We start from the raw sequence: 15,791 nt of genomic DNA, 5'->3' as shown, positions 1-15,791 counted from the left end.
CAGAGGCCCGGGCTGTTTGAGGCCAGCACTGCTGGAGCTGCCCAAGGCCTGAGTAAATCTGAATTTTGCAAATGGGACTGGAATGGTTGAAAGCAGAGCAAAAGCCAGGAGGGGCTCAGGGAGGGACAGGCCAGGCCAGGCTGCAGCCGTGGCATCCAGGGCTGGGCTTTGTAGCCATCAACTTTTGCACATCTTGGTAAAAACACCCCAAAACCAATTCTGCTGCTTCTTCCCAAAATGCCACCCCTTTTTGCTGTAATTGTTTCTCTCAGATGTCTCCCTGTGTCTATCCCAGCCAGAATCTCTGCACGAGGAGTAACAGGATGGGCTGAGGGCAAATTCCATGGCCATGGTGGGCTCTGGGCTTACCTCCCACTTCCCCTGCTGCGTCCTGCGTTTGAGGTGGATGCTCCAGTGCTGGGGGTCGGCGTGGGCGCAGTGTGGGATGCTCAGGGCACACGGGGTGCTCACAGCCAGCTCGGGGGGCCCGCAGCTCACCTCGGGCCCCAGCAGCACCTCGGGGCCCTCCGGCTCCAGGCTTGGGGCAGCAAAGACAAGAGTGGCTGTCAGGAGTGAGAATTCACTGAAAATATTTCAGTTCAAATCCAAGCACCTCCCTCATCTGCTCATTTCTGCTCGTTTCACGTGGAAGCAGCAGCTGGAGATGAAACAAACCCATTAGACCCCATCTAACTCCAATCAGCGGCTGGTCAGTTTAGGACTCTGGTATTTAAAATACATTTCAATTTGTTTAACCCAAATCCAGCACTGAAATTGCTCTGTGCCAGCCAGCCCCGTTTCGAGCACCAGCTGGTCCCGTCCCCACCGTGCTCTGCCTTCAAACGCTGCCATCAACAATATTTTCACAGGAGCGAAGATAAAACAAATTATGGTTTAAAAAACACAGGCTCATAAATTTTTCCAGATTGAGTGTGATCTCCCTGCTTTGAAAAGCCATTTGTATTCTGCAGGAGGAACGAGCTCAGTGACTCTTACAGGCTCGGGGACAGGGCTGTGGATTTGGGAGTGGCCCAGTGTGGCTCCGGGACAGGCAGGGGAGATCCCCCCAGCACAGCCCAGCTCCAGGGGTTCAGCTGGGCTGGATGAAGAGCTGCAGCCTCTCTGCTGACTTCTAGAGATGTGTAATCTGCTCTTCTCTCCCACTCCAGCAACTGAACCCAGCCCCACAGCCACGTGGTTTCTGCATCTCTTGGAATAAATCCTGGGCAGGAGCGGTGCCAGAGTGGAGGAGACTCCCTTGGACACTGAACCAGCAATTGAACCCTCTTGCCCTGAAGGTTTTGTTGCTGTTTGGTTGTATTTTAATTCATCTGGGTCGTGTGATCCCCGTGATTGGCTTCTAAATTACTGGGCGTGCAGTTCCCTCTTCAAATGAAAAGCAAATGCTGTTTCCAAGATGAAAAATGAGAGGAGGAACCTCAACCAATGTAAAAATTAGGGAAAGAACCTCAACCAAGATAAAAATAAGAAGATAGGACAATAAAACCAGGATGTAAGAAGGAGAAAAGCCCAATCTGACTTGGGTAGCCCATTGCAGTGCCCGTGGTGACAGCCTGACGTGCAGCTGTAGCTGCTCAGAAAATGCACTTTGCAAACACCGTTCCTGCTGAAGAGAGGCTGGAATGTTCCAGACCTCCCTCAGTCTGTGTCTACAGTGGTGGTGAGACTGCAGGGGAGAAAAGGAAGAAACAACAGGGTAACAAGAAAAGGCCAATTTCTTTTTTTCCTTTCCCCAGTGTCATACTAATAAGTTCTGCTGGAGCCTCGGTGCTTCCAAGTGTCTGTAGGATTCTCAGGCTAAAAATCCATGGAAGCACCCCCCGAGCCCGAGGTGCAGCTGCTGAGTTCCTCCCGAGCAGGGAGGGGAGGAGGGAGCAGCAGGCACAAGAATTCCATGGATTTCACAGGAGCAGCACTCCAAGAACATTTCTGTGTCCCTTTCAGGGTCACAGCAGGGTGCTCACCCCAGGCACCAGGAGTGACTCCTGCACGTTCCATCCCGACCCAAAGGAGGCAGATCCGCGACCCTGGATCTCTCACCTGGACTCCTTCTGGGTGATGGCCAGGTAGATTTCCCAGGAACTCTCCTCTGGAATAGCTCCGTGTGGGATCAACAGGCTGACCCCTGGAAAAGAACAAGGGCAGGACTGACCCTTGGGAAGGGCAGGGAACACAACCCTGAGGGAGCAGCTGAACATTCCCCTGAATTCCTGCTTCTCATGGCAACGTCAGCAGATGAAAGGAACATAAATTATCAAAGGAAATAAAGCTGTCACTTTGCCATTCAAGGAAAAGACATTTCCCAAAAAGCTTCTTGAGAGCTCCTTGCCTCTTTCCAACTTTGAAATCATTGATCGTTGTGGGATCCCAGGGAGTCTCCCCATGGAGAGCTCCTGCAGGCGAGCACCCCTTTGCTCCCACACATCCCAGCTCCTGCGTCCAAATGATCCCATTCTCCTTTGACACCACCAGGCTGGATCAGAAGTTAAGGAGGGAACTTTCCACTGGGCACCACTGGAATTAAACTGCTTTATCTCGCTCTCAGGAGAGGGGGAATGTGTTTGGCTTTGTGTCTGTCACACGATGCAGAGCCTCAGCAAGGCACTGACTCCATCACACTGGAATTTACAACTGCTTGGCACAGCTGATCTTACATAAATGCTGCAAGAATTACATAAATTGCAAGTGGACCAAATACATATTTTAATAATCTAATTGATGGGACTATCATTACATAAAGTAGCTAAATATACAGCATGAGGGAATTCTTAATTCATGCCTTAACTTAGTGCCTCTGCAATGTTCCTTCCTCAGCACAAAACTGGTCTGTGGAGAAATGAAAACATTCCACACGTTGTGCATGCCTGGACTGTCACTGTTATCAATCCTCTCTAAACACAAACCACGGTTTTTGTGGTAACCTTTAAAGCACCCGTTTTGTGGGACATGAAGGATAAAGCTCTAAATCATCCAGTTCAACCAGAGAGCAGCAGATAATCCTGGAGCCACTGGTCAAACAAAACCAGAGCTGAATTTAAAGTGGATAAATGTCACTGGAGTCGAAGGCTGATAACCCCTGGCTGGGGTATCTGGCTTTCTGTGCTGCCTTTAGGGGAGAGGAAGTGCCCAAGGTGAGGACTGGGATTTGGGGTGATGCAAACACAGCCCTGGGGTGCAGCTGAGGGCCGTGACCCTGACCAGAGCCTTTGCTGGGCTCTGATCTGCTGTTCAGCTCATTCACAAACAATCCTGCAGGTCTGGAACACGTCCCACAAAGCCCTGAGCTCCCCAAACTCCTGACACAGAGCAGAGGGAGCAGATCCCAGCGCCCAGCCCAGGACAGGGCTGACAGGAAGGGCCCTGCTCTGGGAATCTGGGGAGCTTTTTGCTCCAGAAAAGGGGAAAACAGGCAGGCAGGAGGGAGCAGGAGGCTGTGGGGCTGTCCCCAGGCCTGGCTGCTGTCCCTGTGCCCCCCAGGCAGGGCTGTGGGGCCGGAGCTGCTGCTGGAACGTGAGCCCTTATGTAAGATTCTGATCCAGCATCGACCCTTCCCGGGGAGCCTTTCCTTTGGAGCAGGATCCAAGCAAGGCACAGCTTTGATTAATGTGGCTTTCATGCTGAAGACATCAAGAGAGGCAGTAATTTAAAACAGTTCAAATAGGCATAATGCCTCTTCAGTCCTCAGCCCAGGCTTCCCTCTGATCACTCGTGTCCTGTGTGGGCAATGTGCCCTACTTCCCAAAATTTGCATTAATGGGGCCCCTACTTCTTCTTTCCTGGCATTTTTTTTTAAAAAAAATTAGTTCTAAAACACTACATCAGGCAGCCTAATCTCAAATTCTTTTATGCGCTTTCATGAGAAAGGAGCCACCCACCTGTGTTTGGGATCACCAGGCGGCCCCCCAGGTGCCCGAACAGGGCCGAGCTCCTCAGCTCGCTGCTGCTGGAGATGGAGGCCAGGTTCTGGATGAACATGGCCTTGTTCCTGGCCTGCATTGTCCCGAAGGGCCTGGGGTTGCCGTGGGGGAAGGTCCCGGGGTGGGCCTTGCCGTGGTACTCGGCCCTGTCGGTGACGCCCAGGGACACCATGAAGGAGCTCTGCACCTTGACCTTGATGTCGGCCAGGGGGTTGAACAGGGACGACTCCGTCATCAGCTCCTTGTCCAGGGGGTCCTGCAGGCAGATGGGGCCGCTGTAGGTCCTGCTGACCGTCAGCTCGGGCTGCAGGGACGAGTTCAGGAGCAGGGAGTTACCTGTGGGGACAGGAGCAGTGCTTGGTGTGGGTGGAGGGGACACCGCAGGAATCCCTTCCCAAATTCTCCCGTCCCCTCTGGGGCTCGCTCTGCCCTCCCCGAGCTCTCAGAGCCCAAACTCACACCAGACCACGTTAGAGAACAGAGGAACTGGTGTAAAGATCTGACAGTTGATGTTTGCCACACCTCAGGCAGTTCCAGAGTGCAGGAATCCAAGGAGAAGCCTCCTTTCTTTGGATTCACCTTTGTGTGTTTGCCTTTTTCCTCTCTCCTTGTTTCCTTTCCTTACATTAAACCCCACTGGGTGACAACATCTTCCTGCAGACCTTTTACACAAACCCACAACTTCATGCCTGAGGGGAACTGGGCTGAAAGGGAAGTGGGACAAGAGTGATACAGGGAAAGACACCACAGTTATTCATTTTGAGGCGTTTTCCCTCAGAAGACACTCTGAAAAAAGAGTGGTGGATGGATTTAGGGCCTGAATCCTCTGGCTGTTTGGTTTTGTGGTGGGGTCTTTTTCCTTGGTTGTTTAGTTGGGGATTTTCAGAGCATCCAGAATGAAAGGTTTTCAGCATTAAGCCAAACAAACAATTCCCCAGACTCAAAACAAGATTCAAACTGAACCACAAAGGAAAATGTTTCTGTTTGACACAGTCATTGAGATTTACACAGCCCTAATTAAAGGTCTGGATTTAGAAATGGATGAGTGAACCTCCTTCAAACGTCCTTGTCTGCCAAGCCCTTTTCCCAATTTCTTGCAAGTCATGCTTGGTGAGGACGTCTCCAGGAAATAAAGAAACTGTAAAAACAACACCACCAAACCCCCCCAAACAAACTCTGCAACATATTTCCCTTTTCTGAAGAGAGAACAGAGACATGGGGACACTTTCACACCCCACCCACGCTCCCACCCACCCACAATCAGGCAGGTCTGAGGTAGAATGGCAGCACAGAATCAATAAACATCCTGCTTTCATCCCCGTTTCTCTCCCTCCCCACCTTCCTGTTCAAAGGGAATAACATTCCTGAAAACCTGAGCGCTGTTTTTAGTTAATGTTTTGTCCACGTTTTTTGGCGCTGGTGTTTTTTTCTACAGCTTTGGGGGTCCAGTCTTACATTTATTTCCCACAGACCCAGTGGGAGGTCTTTGGGGGTCTTGCACACATTTATTTCCCACTGACCCCAGTTACAAAACTGGGGTTACAAAACACTTCCAGCTGGGTCTCAGATTATCGGTGAAGGAATAATCCCTTTTATTGGAGTGGAGGAAAGGGCTGTGACAGAACAGGAGGAACTACGGCTCTGTTGCCTGAGCTTGAGCTGCTTTGGTCGCTTTGTTTAGTTTGAGCTTTTCCTAAATCAGTGTAGGAGCTGGGGACGGCACTTCTAAATCATCTGGAGCATGGCCAAGAAGGATTCTGTGTTTGTGGGACAGAGCAGAGCCAGTTCCAGGGTCCCTGTCCCTGCCCTGGCTGCCCCAAACCCCCCTCCCCAAATGCAGGCGTGCCTGAGCAGTGGGAGCTCTGCAGAGAAGGAGAGGAAATCGCCGCACTAACCTTGTCTGACTGTTTTAAAATTAAAAGTCTGGAAGCCTCCCGTGAGTGCAGAGGAATCAATGACATCCACGCCGTACTCACTCTGACTGCGCCGGTACAGGGTCACCCCCAGCGCCAGCACGGCCACCGCCAGCACCGCCGCCGCCAGCCCCGAGTACAGCGCGATGGCCCCACTGCGCTCCACATCTGTGGGGACACAACACGGTCACGGTGTGGGGACAGGGGACACAACACAGGCACAGGGTGGGGACAGGGCAGGGGACACAACACGGGCACAGGGTGGGGACAGGGGACACAACACGGGCACGGTGTGGGGACAGGGGACACAACACGGGCACGGTGTGGGGACAGGGGACACAACACGGTCACAGCGTGGGGACAGGGGACACAACATGGTCACGGTGGGGACAGGGCAGGGGACACAACACGGGCACAGCGTGGGGACAGGGGACACAACACGGGCACGGTGGGGACAGGGCAGGGGACACAACACGGGCACAGCGTGGGGACAGGGCAGGGGACACAACACGGGCACGGTGGGGACAGGGGACACAACACGGTCACGGTGTGGGGACAGGGGACACAACACGGTCACGGTGTGGGGACAGGGGAGGGGACACAACACGGGCACAGGGTGGGGACAGGGGACACAACACGGTCACGGTGGGGACAGGGCAGGGGACACAACACGGGCACGGTGGGGACAGGGGACACAACACGGGCACAGTGCGGGGACAGGGGACACAACATGGTCACAGTGTGGGGACAGGGGACACAACATGGGCACAGGGTGGGGACAGGGGACACAACATGGTCACAGTGTGGGGACATGGCAGGGGACACAACACGGGCACAGGGTGGGGACAGGGGACACAACACGGTCACAGTGTGGGGACAGGACAGGGGACACAACACGGTCACAGTGTGGGGACATGGCAGGGGACACAACACGGGCACAGGGTGGGGACAGGACAGGGGACACAGGGGACACAACACGGTCACAGTGTGGGGACATGGCAAGGGACACAGGGGACACAACATGCTCAGAGTACAGGGATAGGGACAGGGGACAGAACACACTCAGAATGTGGGGACATGGCAGGGGGACATGGGGGGACACAGGGGGATAGGGGACACAACATGCTCAGAGTGTGGGGACAGGGACAGGGGACACAACACTCTCAGAGTGCGGGGACATGGCAGGTGAACATGGGGGAACAGGGGATGTGGAACAGGGGACATGGGGGGACAGGGGACACGGGGGGACAATTTCATTTTAGCTGAGTTTTGAGAATGAACAAGAAACCTCAGACTGTTGAGATGAAAGGAACCTCTGGGCAGCGTTTCCTTGGCTCAACACTTCCTCCAAAAAAGAAACGTCTGGAAAGTGCCGCCAGCCCCAGCGGGATGTGCTGGGAAGGGGCTGGGCACCCACAGCTCCCTCCCAGCAGGGAACAGCCCCAGCAGTGGCAGCACCAGGACCCCCAGGCCCCAGACCCGCTCCAGGCGCTGGGAACAAGCTGAATTTCAGCTGGGAGCTCCAGTCAGAAGTACAACCAAAGGGTTGGCTCAAACATCCCTAACAGAAAACATCCCTCTTGTCCCCACTCCCCAGCTGGTCCCAGTCAGCCCCAACCACGAGATTCCAGCGCCCCACTCAACCCAAAATACATCTTTTATATCAGTTTTACCAGCACCAGAACCCTTTAACCAAGAAAATACTCCTGCAGAATTTCTGCTATGTTTTCAGGTAATCTCCAAATGAAAAATGGTTCTGCTTTTAACACATTCACAGCTTGCTGGGAAGGAGGCAGAAAAATCACAAAGTTTTCATGGAAACATCAGCTTTGAGGAGGAACCACTTCTGTGGCAGGTCAGGAAACCACATTGAACAAACCTGTAAGGTTACAAAATTCAGCTTCCTAGAACAATTCCATTGCCAACAGTTCTACCAAATCAGTCTCTAAAAGAGAAGTGTTTGGTTTTTTTTCCTGAAGCCTTTTTTTTTTTTTCCATTTTTTTCCATGAGTTCCCCCCTTGAAAAATGCTGTAAAGAGAATTTTGAGCATTTTAGGCTCAGTTAGGCATTGCAGAGAGTGAAATCCTGGCTGACAATGTAACAATGGGAGAGGCCAGACATAAAAAGCAAATGCAAAGCCCCAGGGTCACAAAGGCAAACTGGAAATGTCTCAGATCAGACCAAAACAACACAAACTCCAATCCAAAGCCCCACTTCCACAGCTCTGCTTTGTTCCCCAGCACCAGGTGCAGAAAGGGGAGTACAGACAATAATTACATTTCTATTTCTTCCAATTTCCTATTCCCAAGCTGCTTTGTTGTTACAGGGAATTAATTATGAAACGCTATTGTTGACTTAATTTCTGTGGGTAATTAGAGCAATGAATGAGGCAGAAGGAGGGAGGGGATGGATCTCCAGGATCTCAGGAACAATTGGGGTCTTCCCCTTTCCAGGGAGCCATCGAGAGCTCGCGGTTATTGCACCACGAAGCATCTTTAACTCTTCCCTTTGGATCATTGCTTTAAAAAGGAAAAGTGCTGAAAACGTGAATTACCCCTCCTGCCTTGCTGGGATGATAAATTATCGAGTCTGAGAGGTGCAGAAATATCCTGGCAGGAAAAACTTCCAGCCCCCAGGACAGCAATGGGGGAGAAGCCCAGAGCTGATGTGCTGCCCTCCAAATCAGAGCAGGAGCCACACTCCTCAGGGCTCACTCTAACTGCAATTCTGACTCTAAATCTCCTCAAGTGCTTCAGCATCTCCTTTTCCATCGATTCCCATGTCAGGCAATTCCACTTTCCCACTTTTAAACCGTTGTACATGGGTTAAAGATGAGAGGGAGGGCACGGAATAAAAAAAAAATGGGAGCTGTTTGACTCAAGCAAAATCTTTCTGAGGAGAAGGATTTTCTTTTCATTGACTCTGAAGTATCTCCAGAGCTTGAATTGGACACTGGTCTATAAATTTTATGATTAAAAGCTCTCACAGGAGTTCTTCCTGAGGTTCCTTCCCTGGAATAAATTGGTCGTTGCTCGGAGAACCTGTCAGAGTCCCCCAGGTGATCCCAGAACTGCCCCACTGCCAGGAAAACCCAGCACAGCCTCGGGGGAGCACAGAGCTCACAGGCCAAGGATCCCTTTCAGCATCTCCTGGGCTTTTAAACAGCTTTATGCCAAAAGAGCAACCCCAGAGCGACTCAGAATTACTCCCATGGAACACAACTCCACAAGAAAGGAGACTTTCTTTTTAGTTTAGGGTTTTTGTGTTTCTTTAGAAACGACCGCTGGGGTTTTTTAAAGTAATTTTTACCTCTTCACCTTCTGATCTTTTCTTTTGGAGAACTCCTTCCGTGGGAGATGAGAAGGGAAGGCGGAAGGCGTGGGAAGTCTGGGGGAGCGGGGTGAGGTCTGCTGCTATTTTTTCCCAGAAGGGAACAAAGTGGAAACCGAGCAAACAAACTAGAAAAGCAAACATTTATAGTCCACCAATTACTCCTTAATGAGCTGCAGCCTCCCGGCCCAGGGGCGGGCGGGACCCTGGCAGGCACCAGGAGTTTTATCCCTCTCTGCTCCAGGATCCATGTTTGTGATAATTGCAGCCCATTTGTCACTCCACCTCCTGCCACTGTTACACAACATTTATTGAAAGCACATTTGATGGTAATGAAGTTTCTATTAACTATGATTAAGTTTCATAAAGCACCTGAAGATAATTTAAGATGTGCAGGAGCAGAAAATGAAACATTTGGTTTAGTGCATTAGGAGATGTAATTGATTAAATTATCTCATTTACAAGGAGTGCTTTGCAGGAGCTGTGCAGGGCCCTTCCCCAGCTCCAGCAGGGAGAGGAGATCCCGGGATCTGGGCAGGAGATCCCACAGGTTCTTCCAGCTCCCCTTCCCGAGATCCCCATCACTCCCACGGCCCAAAATCCTTCTCCTCACTCGGAGCACAGCTCAGGGACTCGGTCAGAGATCATTCTGTGGAACAAGCTGTCCCTCAATCATCTCCATAATTGGCTTTGATTCTGCATCCCTGATGAGTTGGGAAGTCCTGGAGCAGTTCCTGCTCCCTGAGCAGCAGGAGCTGAGCTCTGTGTCCCTGCCCCAGGGTGGAACTGAGCCCTTTCCATCTCCAGGCCTCTCAGAGCCCTGATCAATCCCACTGCAGCTCGTTTTTGGGTAAATCAGAAAACCCAGCGATTTGGCTGAGGTTCTCTCTATTTTCTTGGTGAAATGAAACTGCACAGACAAGAAAGTGAACCCAGTGCCTGAGCCCAGGCTGGCACAGAGTGCCCCAGGGGCCCCAGGGGTGATTCTGGGGACACCCACACAAACCCAAAGCAGAAAGGCTCAAGGCACCCTCAGCACCTTTTGCAGCTCCCTAAACTGATTTTGGGTATCCCTAGAAAAAACTAGGAACCAGGAATGTAAAATCACAGGATCACCAAGGGTGGAAAAGCCCTCAGAGATGACCAAGCAGCAGCATGGTCAGCACCAGCCACGGCCCAGGTGCCACCTCCGGGCACCTCCTGCTCTGCAGCCCTTTCCACAGGGAATTCTGCTGAGCTCCATCCCTGGCCCCGCTCCAGGCTGTTCCCTCTCATCCTGTGCCTTGGCCCCTGGTGCCAGCCCCTGCTGGGGTCGGGCAGAGCTGCAGGTGCAGGACAGGAGCCCCAGAACAGCCCCAAATCAGCCCCAAATGGTCCCCAGGCACAGGGAAAGGCACAGAAACACCCTCCAGCTGAGCCAGGAGGGAGCTGAGCAAGGTCAGAGCCCACAGCCCAACCAGACCTGCACCAAAAACCCCAAACCCCTGCATTAATTGCTGTTTTCCTAATTCCAGGCGCTGCAGAGATGGATGCCAAGCCGAGGAGGGCTCCCTGTCAGCCAGGAATTGCTGGGGATGAGCATTCCCCGGGCTCACACTGAACCTGGGAGGGATCACAGAGTGCGCCAAAGATGCTTTCAGCAGATGCTAAAGCCTCGCATAAAACCTTGGCTCCTACTTAGCTCCTAAACAAATAACCCAAACGGCAGAGAAGATGAGGAAAATCATATTTACAAGAGAAAAAAAAGAACTTACTTTGGGATTTTATTTCATGAAGAGGTTTTTTATCTGAGAGGGAGAGAGAGAGAGAGAGAGAGAAAGAGAGAAAGTTGCACTTAATAAATTTACATGGAGCATATCTATTTCCTATATTGCTTCTGTCTCACTCTATAAATGAAACATTTTCTCCTCGTTTGCTGACAATATGAATATTTTATGTTGTCCATGTTTTTCTCTTAATCTTCTTTTTTTTTTCTTTTTTTTTTTTTTTTTTTTCCTAAATCCCTTTCAGGAAGTTCCTTCACAGCAATTTCTCACTTGGTTAATTCAGGTTATTTGTTGGCTCTATTGGATGCTGTTGTTTATTTACACCTCAGTGAGAAGGAAGTTCAATACCTTGCACTGGATCATTGGCAAAGAGACTCAGGTTAGAATTAATGATCCCTTTGTGTGTTTGATGTATGGAATGCTGGTGATGGGCACTTAAATTAGTTATAAGCTATAAAAATGCCCAGTTTATTCACATTTTTTGTACCTAAACACCCCCAATAATGGCACCTCTCTGTATATGAATGCACACATCCACATGCCCCCAACAGATGGAAAATGTGGGATAAAAGGGGTTTTCTATGGCACTCCAAAATGAGCCTTCTCTGCCTCCCTCGTGCCAAGCACTTGAGTCACCATTTACAACCTAAAACCTGCCAAAGGAATCCCTAAAATTGGGAGGCTCAGGTGGATTACGAGGCTCCTTCTCTTCATTTTCATGTTTGTGAGGATGCTTAGTTTAGAAACCAGAAGATGGTTGGATTTTGGCTTTGCCAAAATCCTGGTGGGATGAGTTTCTTCTTTCCCTGCCCAAGGCTGGTGCTGGTTTTGCAGGAAAATGAGGCACAAAAGCACCCAGAGAGGAGGGTCAGAGCCAAGTCTGCAGTGGAGCAAACCCTTCCCTGCTGCTGGCAGGGGCTGTCTGCACCAAACTGCAAAGGGAAAAGCATTTCCCATGAAAATGGAGATTCCTGGATCCAGGAGCCTCCTGGCAACAGCAGCAGCGCTGCTTGGAAAATGGAAAATGAAATGATTTGTGATTGTTTTGTGATTCTTCAGGGAGCATTAGTAAAAACATGTTTGCAGGTCAGTCCTTGTGGCCCTGCTTGTTTGTTTTGGTTTTGGGCACTGGGAGAAGAAATCAATAGGTTTTGAAGTCAGGAAAAATAACTTTAAAGCAAGCAGATAAAAGTAAAACAAAAAGCTCTCAAAAAAAAAAAAACCCTCTCTTTTATTGAGCAAAGAGAAAGATTTCACCTCTGCAGGAGTGAGGAGAAGTCCATCCTGGCAAAGAATCCAGCTGGGAATACTGGGAGGGAATAAACCCTGGGAGAACAAACATGCAGGAAAGCAGGGAGGTGCTGGGAGTGTCTGGGGTCAAAGTGACCTTTGCATCCCTGGGAATCGATCTGGCAGCCCTGGAAACTTTTCATCTCTACCAAACCTCACATGAATCTTCCTCCTGGATCTAAGTTTGGGTCTACACAAGTGTTACAAGTTCCAGGAGAAATTCCTTGAAGAAAAGTTGCTCCTCAGTAAGGACTGGACCATGGGGATCCACCCAGGGATCCAAGGCCAAGGGGAGCGCTGGGATGTTCCCCTGTGGTGTCTTGGGGTTATTCCCAAACTCCCCGGTCAGGGACACAATAAAGAACCTCAAAGCTGATCCATTTTATCCCTGCTTCATTCACTATGTCCAGATCTGAACATTCATCCCAAGGATCAGGATTTTCTCAGCCAGATCCAGGCTGGTTCTTCCCTGGCATCCTCCATTCCCATCCTCCCTTTCAGCTCAGTCCTTATTTGTTAACCAAAGGAATGTTTCTATTTTTGCCTCACAGAAGGAGCAAAGTTAACGAGTTGTGCCTGATAAAAAACCTCCAAGAGATTGCTTTGCTGTGGCTCAGGGCTGCATTTCCTCCACAATTCCCCACGGGATGAGAAGCGGAGCAGGAAAGGCACATACTGGAAGATGAGCAGGGGAGAAGAGATTTTTAAAAAACAGGGTAATTGCATCAATTCCTGTTAGCTGAGAAAGCAATTACAGCCCTAAGAACAACGTGACACGAGGACATGGGGACAGCTCAAGCCACGAGGGAGAGACGAGATCACACCTGGAGACACGGAACGCTCCGGTCCAGCTGAACCCACACGGAAATGCAGCTCTTGGAGCAGGGCCTGGGGGTGCTGGACAGGGCTGGGAGCCACCTGGGACGGGGGAAGGTGTCCATGGAAAGTGTCTCCATGGAGGAGAGTGGGACTGGAGGGCTTTAGGGCCCCTTCCCACCCAAACCACTCCAGCATTCTGTGGCTCCAGGGCCTCCCTGGCGCAGGAGAAGGAGGGAAGGAGTTTGTGTGAGCCCCAGGGGCCTCGCAGGGCAGAGCTGACCCGGCTCCCCCAGAGGCTCCCTGGCACAGTCGTGGCTCTGTCCCTGTGCCCCAGGCACGGCTGAGGTGTGGCAGTGACCCACAGGAGCCCACGAGGGGAAACGGGGGAGTTTGGGCAGGACAGGAACATTTCCCGCTCACTGTGTCCCTGCAGGCAGTGACCTGAGTGGGGTCACCTCCAGCTGACCTGGGGACAACAACAGAGCCCAGGGGGTGGCAGGTCCCCTCTGGCTGTCACACCCCCACCGTGCAGCCTCAGCTGCTGCTCCTCACGCCCTTCCCACACATCCTCCTGCCAGCTCCCATGGACACCGGGATGGATCTGGGATTGATCCAACCCTCAGCAATGCACAGGGAGGAGAGACCCCAGGAAACACCCCAGGACCAGCACAGCCCCTGAGAGCTGGGTGAATGACACTGCTCCCAAACGCTCTCTGGTTATTCTTTCTTAAAACACAGGGAAGGGAAAAAAAAATAAATTAAATTTCATTTCTGGCCTTGGACATCTTGGAGCTGTTCTGTAGCCCTGGGAATTTTAAGTGCAGGAATCCAGAGCCAGAGTGCTGAGTGTCCCCTCCCACCAGACCCCAGCAAAGTCTGATCTAAGGTCTCAGCTCAGGCGTCTCTGAAGCCTGAATAAATACACAGGATGCTCTCTGCCGCCGGGAAAACATTAAAATCTCAGGGCAAAAGAAGAGAGTGCATTTTGTTTAGAGGAGAAGGCAGCGCAGAACCATAGAGAGAAGGACAGAGGGCTGGCTAAACACAACATTACAGAAAACAGACACATCCTTATTTGCAGCATCTCCCAGCCCTGGCACTCCTGATGGCTCCCAGGGCTGCAGTTGTACCTGACGAGGTGACAGCCCCTCCACAGGGACAGGAGCAGGCTCAGGGCAGGGATAAACCCACAAATTCCTCCCGCACGTGGAGCCTGCGCAGCTGCAGGGCTGCTCTGCCCAGCTCCCTGTGCTGGGGACAGCAGCAGCTTCCAGATGCTTCCCAGACACTGGTGAAGGGCAAAGCCTTTCCCAGGGAGCTGCAGATTTGCTTGGGTTTAGCTCCTGCTAAAGGAGAAACTCCGACCTTGACCGGCTCCTGCACCCGCAGCTCTCCTGGGGGGGCTTTGCCCATTTGCTTGCAAGGAAAGGCAGAGGCTGAGGAGCACAATTGCTTGTGGAGGTCGGAGTTACACCCTGCAAACCCCCTGGATCTGGGATTTTAGCATCATCTGGTCGTTCACAGGCGAAGAACACGCAACACAAATCCAGCCACCCGGAAAATTTCAAACTCCGCACAGAAAACCGCCTCCCTTTTCACAGGAATAGTTCAGACACAAGAGTCCCACCCACACAGGTTCCCTGTGTCATGTCTCAGGCCAATCCCAAATCCCGTGCCCAGCCCCGTGGCAGCTCACCTTGGATGCAGAGCCCCTCGGTGCAGTTCTCGGACTCCTGGCTCAGGCCCTCGCAGTGTTTGCCGCCGTTGCGCGGGGCTGGCGCGGCGCATTCCCGCACCCGCAGGTGCTCGCACTCGGGGCTGCACACTGACCACTCGCTCCACACCTCCCAGCTGCCGTCCACTGCGGGCAGGGAACACGGTCAGCTCTGCCTGTGCCACCTCAGCTCCTGCAGCAGCGCTCGTCTCACCTCTCCCCTCCATAACTTCACCTCTAACGCACTCCAGAGAAAGATTTTGTGTGATAAATAATGCTTTTAACCAAGTTCTCAGCTCGGGTTTCTGTGTTTCTGGTGTTGTTAACATCAGCTCCCCTCTAAACGAACCCCAGGCCCCCGCCCAGGTCCCTGATTTCTCCCCCGGAGCCAGTGGCTGTCCTGGCAGGGTTTTGGGGGTGCCAGGGTCAGTTCCAGCCTGGCCACAGGTGCCTGGCAGTGCACTCACAGCCACGCCAGGCTGGGCCCAACCACGGCTGCATTTCCCTGTCCCTTCCCAACTCCCTCCGGCCGAAAGCTCTCCTGTGAGCGTGGCCCCAGAGCCCTGCGGGGACTCACCGGGGCAGAGGGAGGTGCAGGTGATTTTCTGCACGGACATGCCCTCGCAGAAGGCTCCCCCGTTGAGGGGCGCGGGGTTGGTGCAGGTGCGTGAGCGTTTCTGCCAGCCCCGGCCGCAGCGCGCGTTGCAGCTGGACCACTCCGTCCACGAGGACCAGCCCCCGTTCACTGCAAAACACCAGCACAGGGGGCTGTGGGGCCGTGCCAGAGCCCCCCAGCACCAAACACAACCCCTGCCAGCGGGACGGGCTTGGCTGGGTGATGCTGTGAGGGATCAGCGCAGCAATAGCAGCACAAATCAAAAAATAGCAATGCAGGCACAGCCACCCCTGCCCCCCATCCCTGTCACTGACCACAGACCACTGTGGTGGCCCACAGGCTCCTCCTCTTGGCCCCCAGCCCTGTCACTGACCACCGACCACTGTGGTGGCCCACAGGCTCCT

At 52.3% G+C, this 15,791-nt stretch overlaps 1 protein-coding gene across 1 annotated transcript in view; it reads right to left on the bottom strand.

Annotated features, from left to right (window-relative positions):
- The window catches only part of LOC107213832 (netrin receptor UNC5D-like), a 47,921-nt gene that overhangs the window by 10,896 nt on the left and 21,234 nt on the right, over positions 1-15,791 (bottom strand). Inside the window, exons 3-9 of the mRNA XM_033519396.1 lie at positions 15,349-15,516; positions 14,754-14,918; positions 10,937-10,969; positions 5,834-6,019; positions 3,897-4,274; positions 2,062-2,146; positions 370-538 (exon numbers count right to left, since the gene is read on the bottom strand). Coding sequence (XP_033375287.1) covers positions 370-538; positions 2,062-2,146; positions 3,897-4,274; positions 5,834-6,019; positions 10,937-10,969; positions 14,754-14,918; positions 15,349-15,516 — 1,184 coding nt within the window. The remainder of the gene's footprint in view (positions 1-369; positions 539-2,061; positions 2,147-3,896; positions 4,275-5,833; positions 6,020-10,936; positions 10,970-14,753; positions 14,919-15,348; positions 15,517-15,791) is intronic.

The sequence above is a fragment of the Parus major genome, chromosome 22 (assembly GCF_001522545.3).
Source record: "Parus major isolate Abel chromosome 22, Parus_major1.1, whole genome shotgun sequence".
NCBI classification, from domain to species: domain Eukaryota; kingdom Metazoa; phylum Chordata; class Aves; order Passeriformes; family Paridae; genus Parus; species Parus major.
Note: the sequence above shows the minus strand (reverse complement) of the source record. Positions and strands in the feature narration are given on the sequence as shown.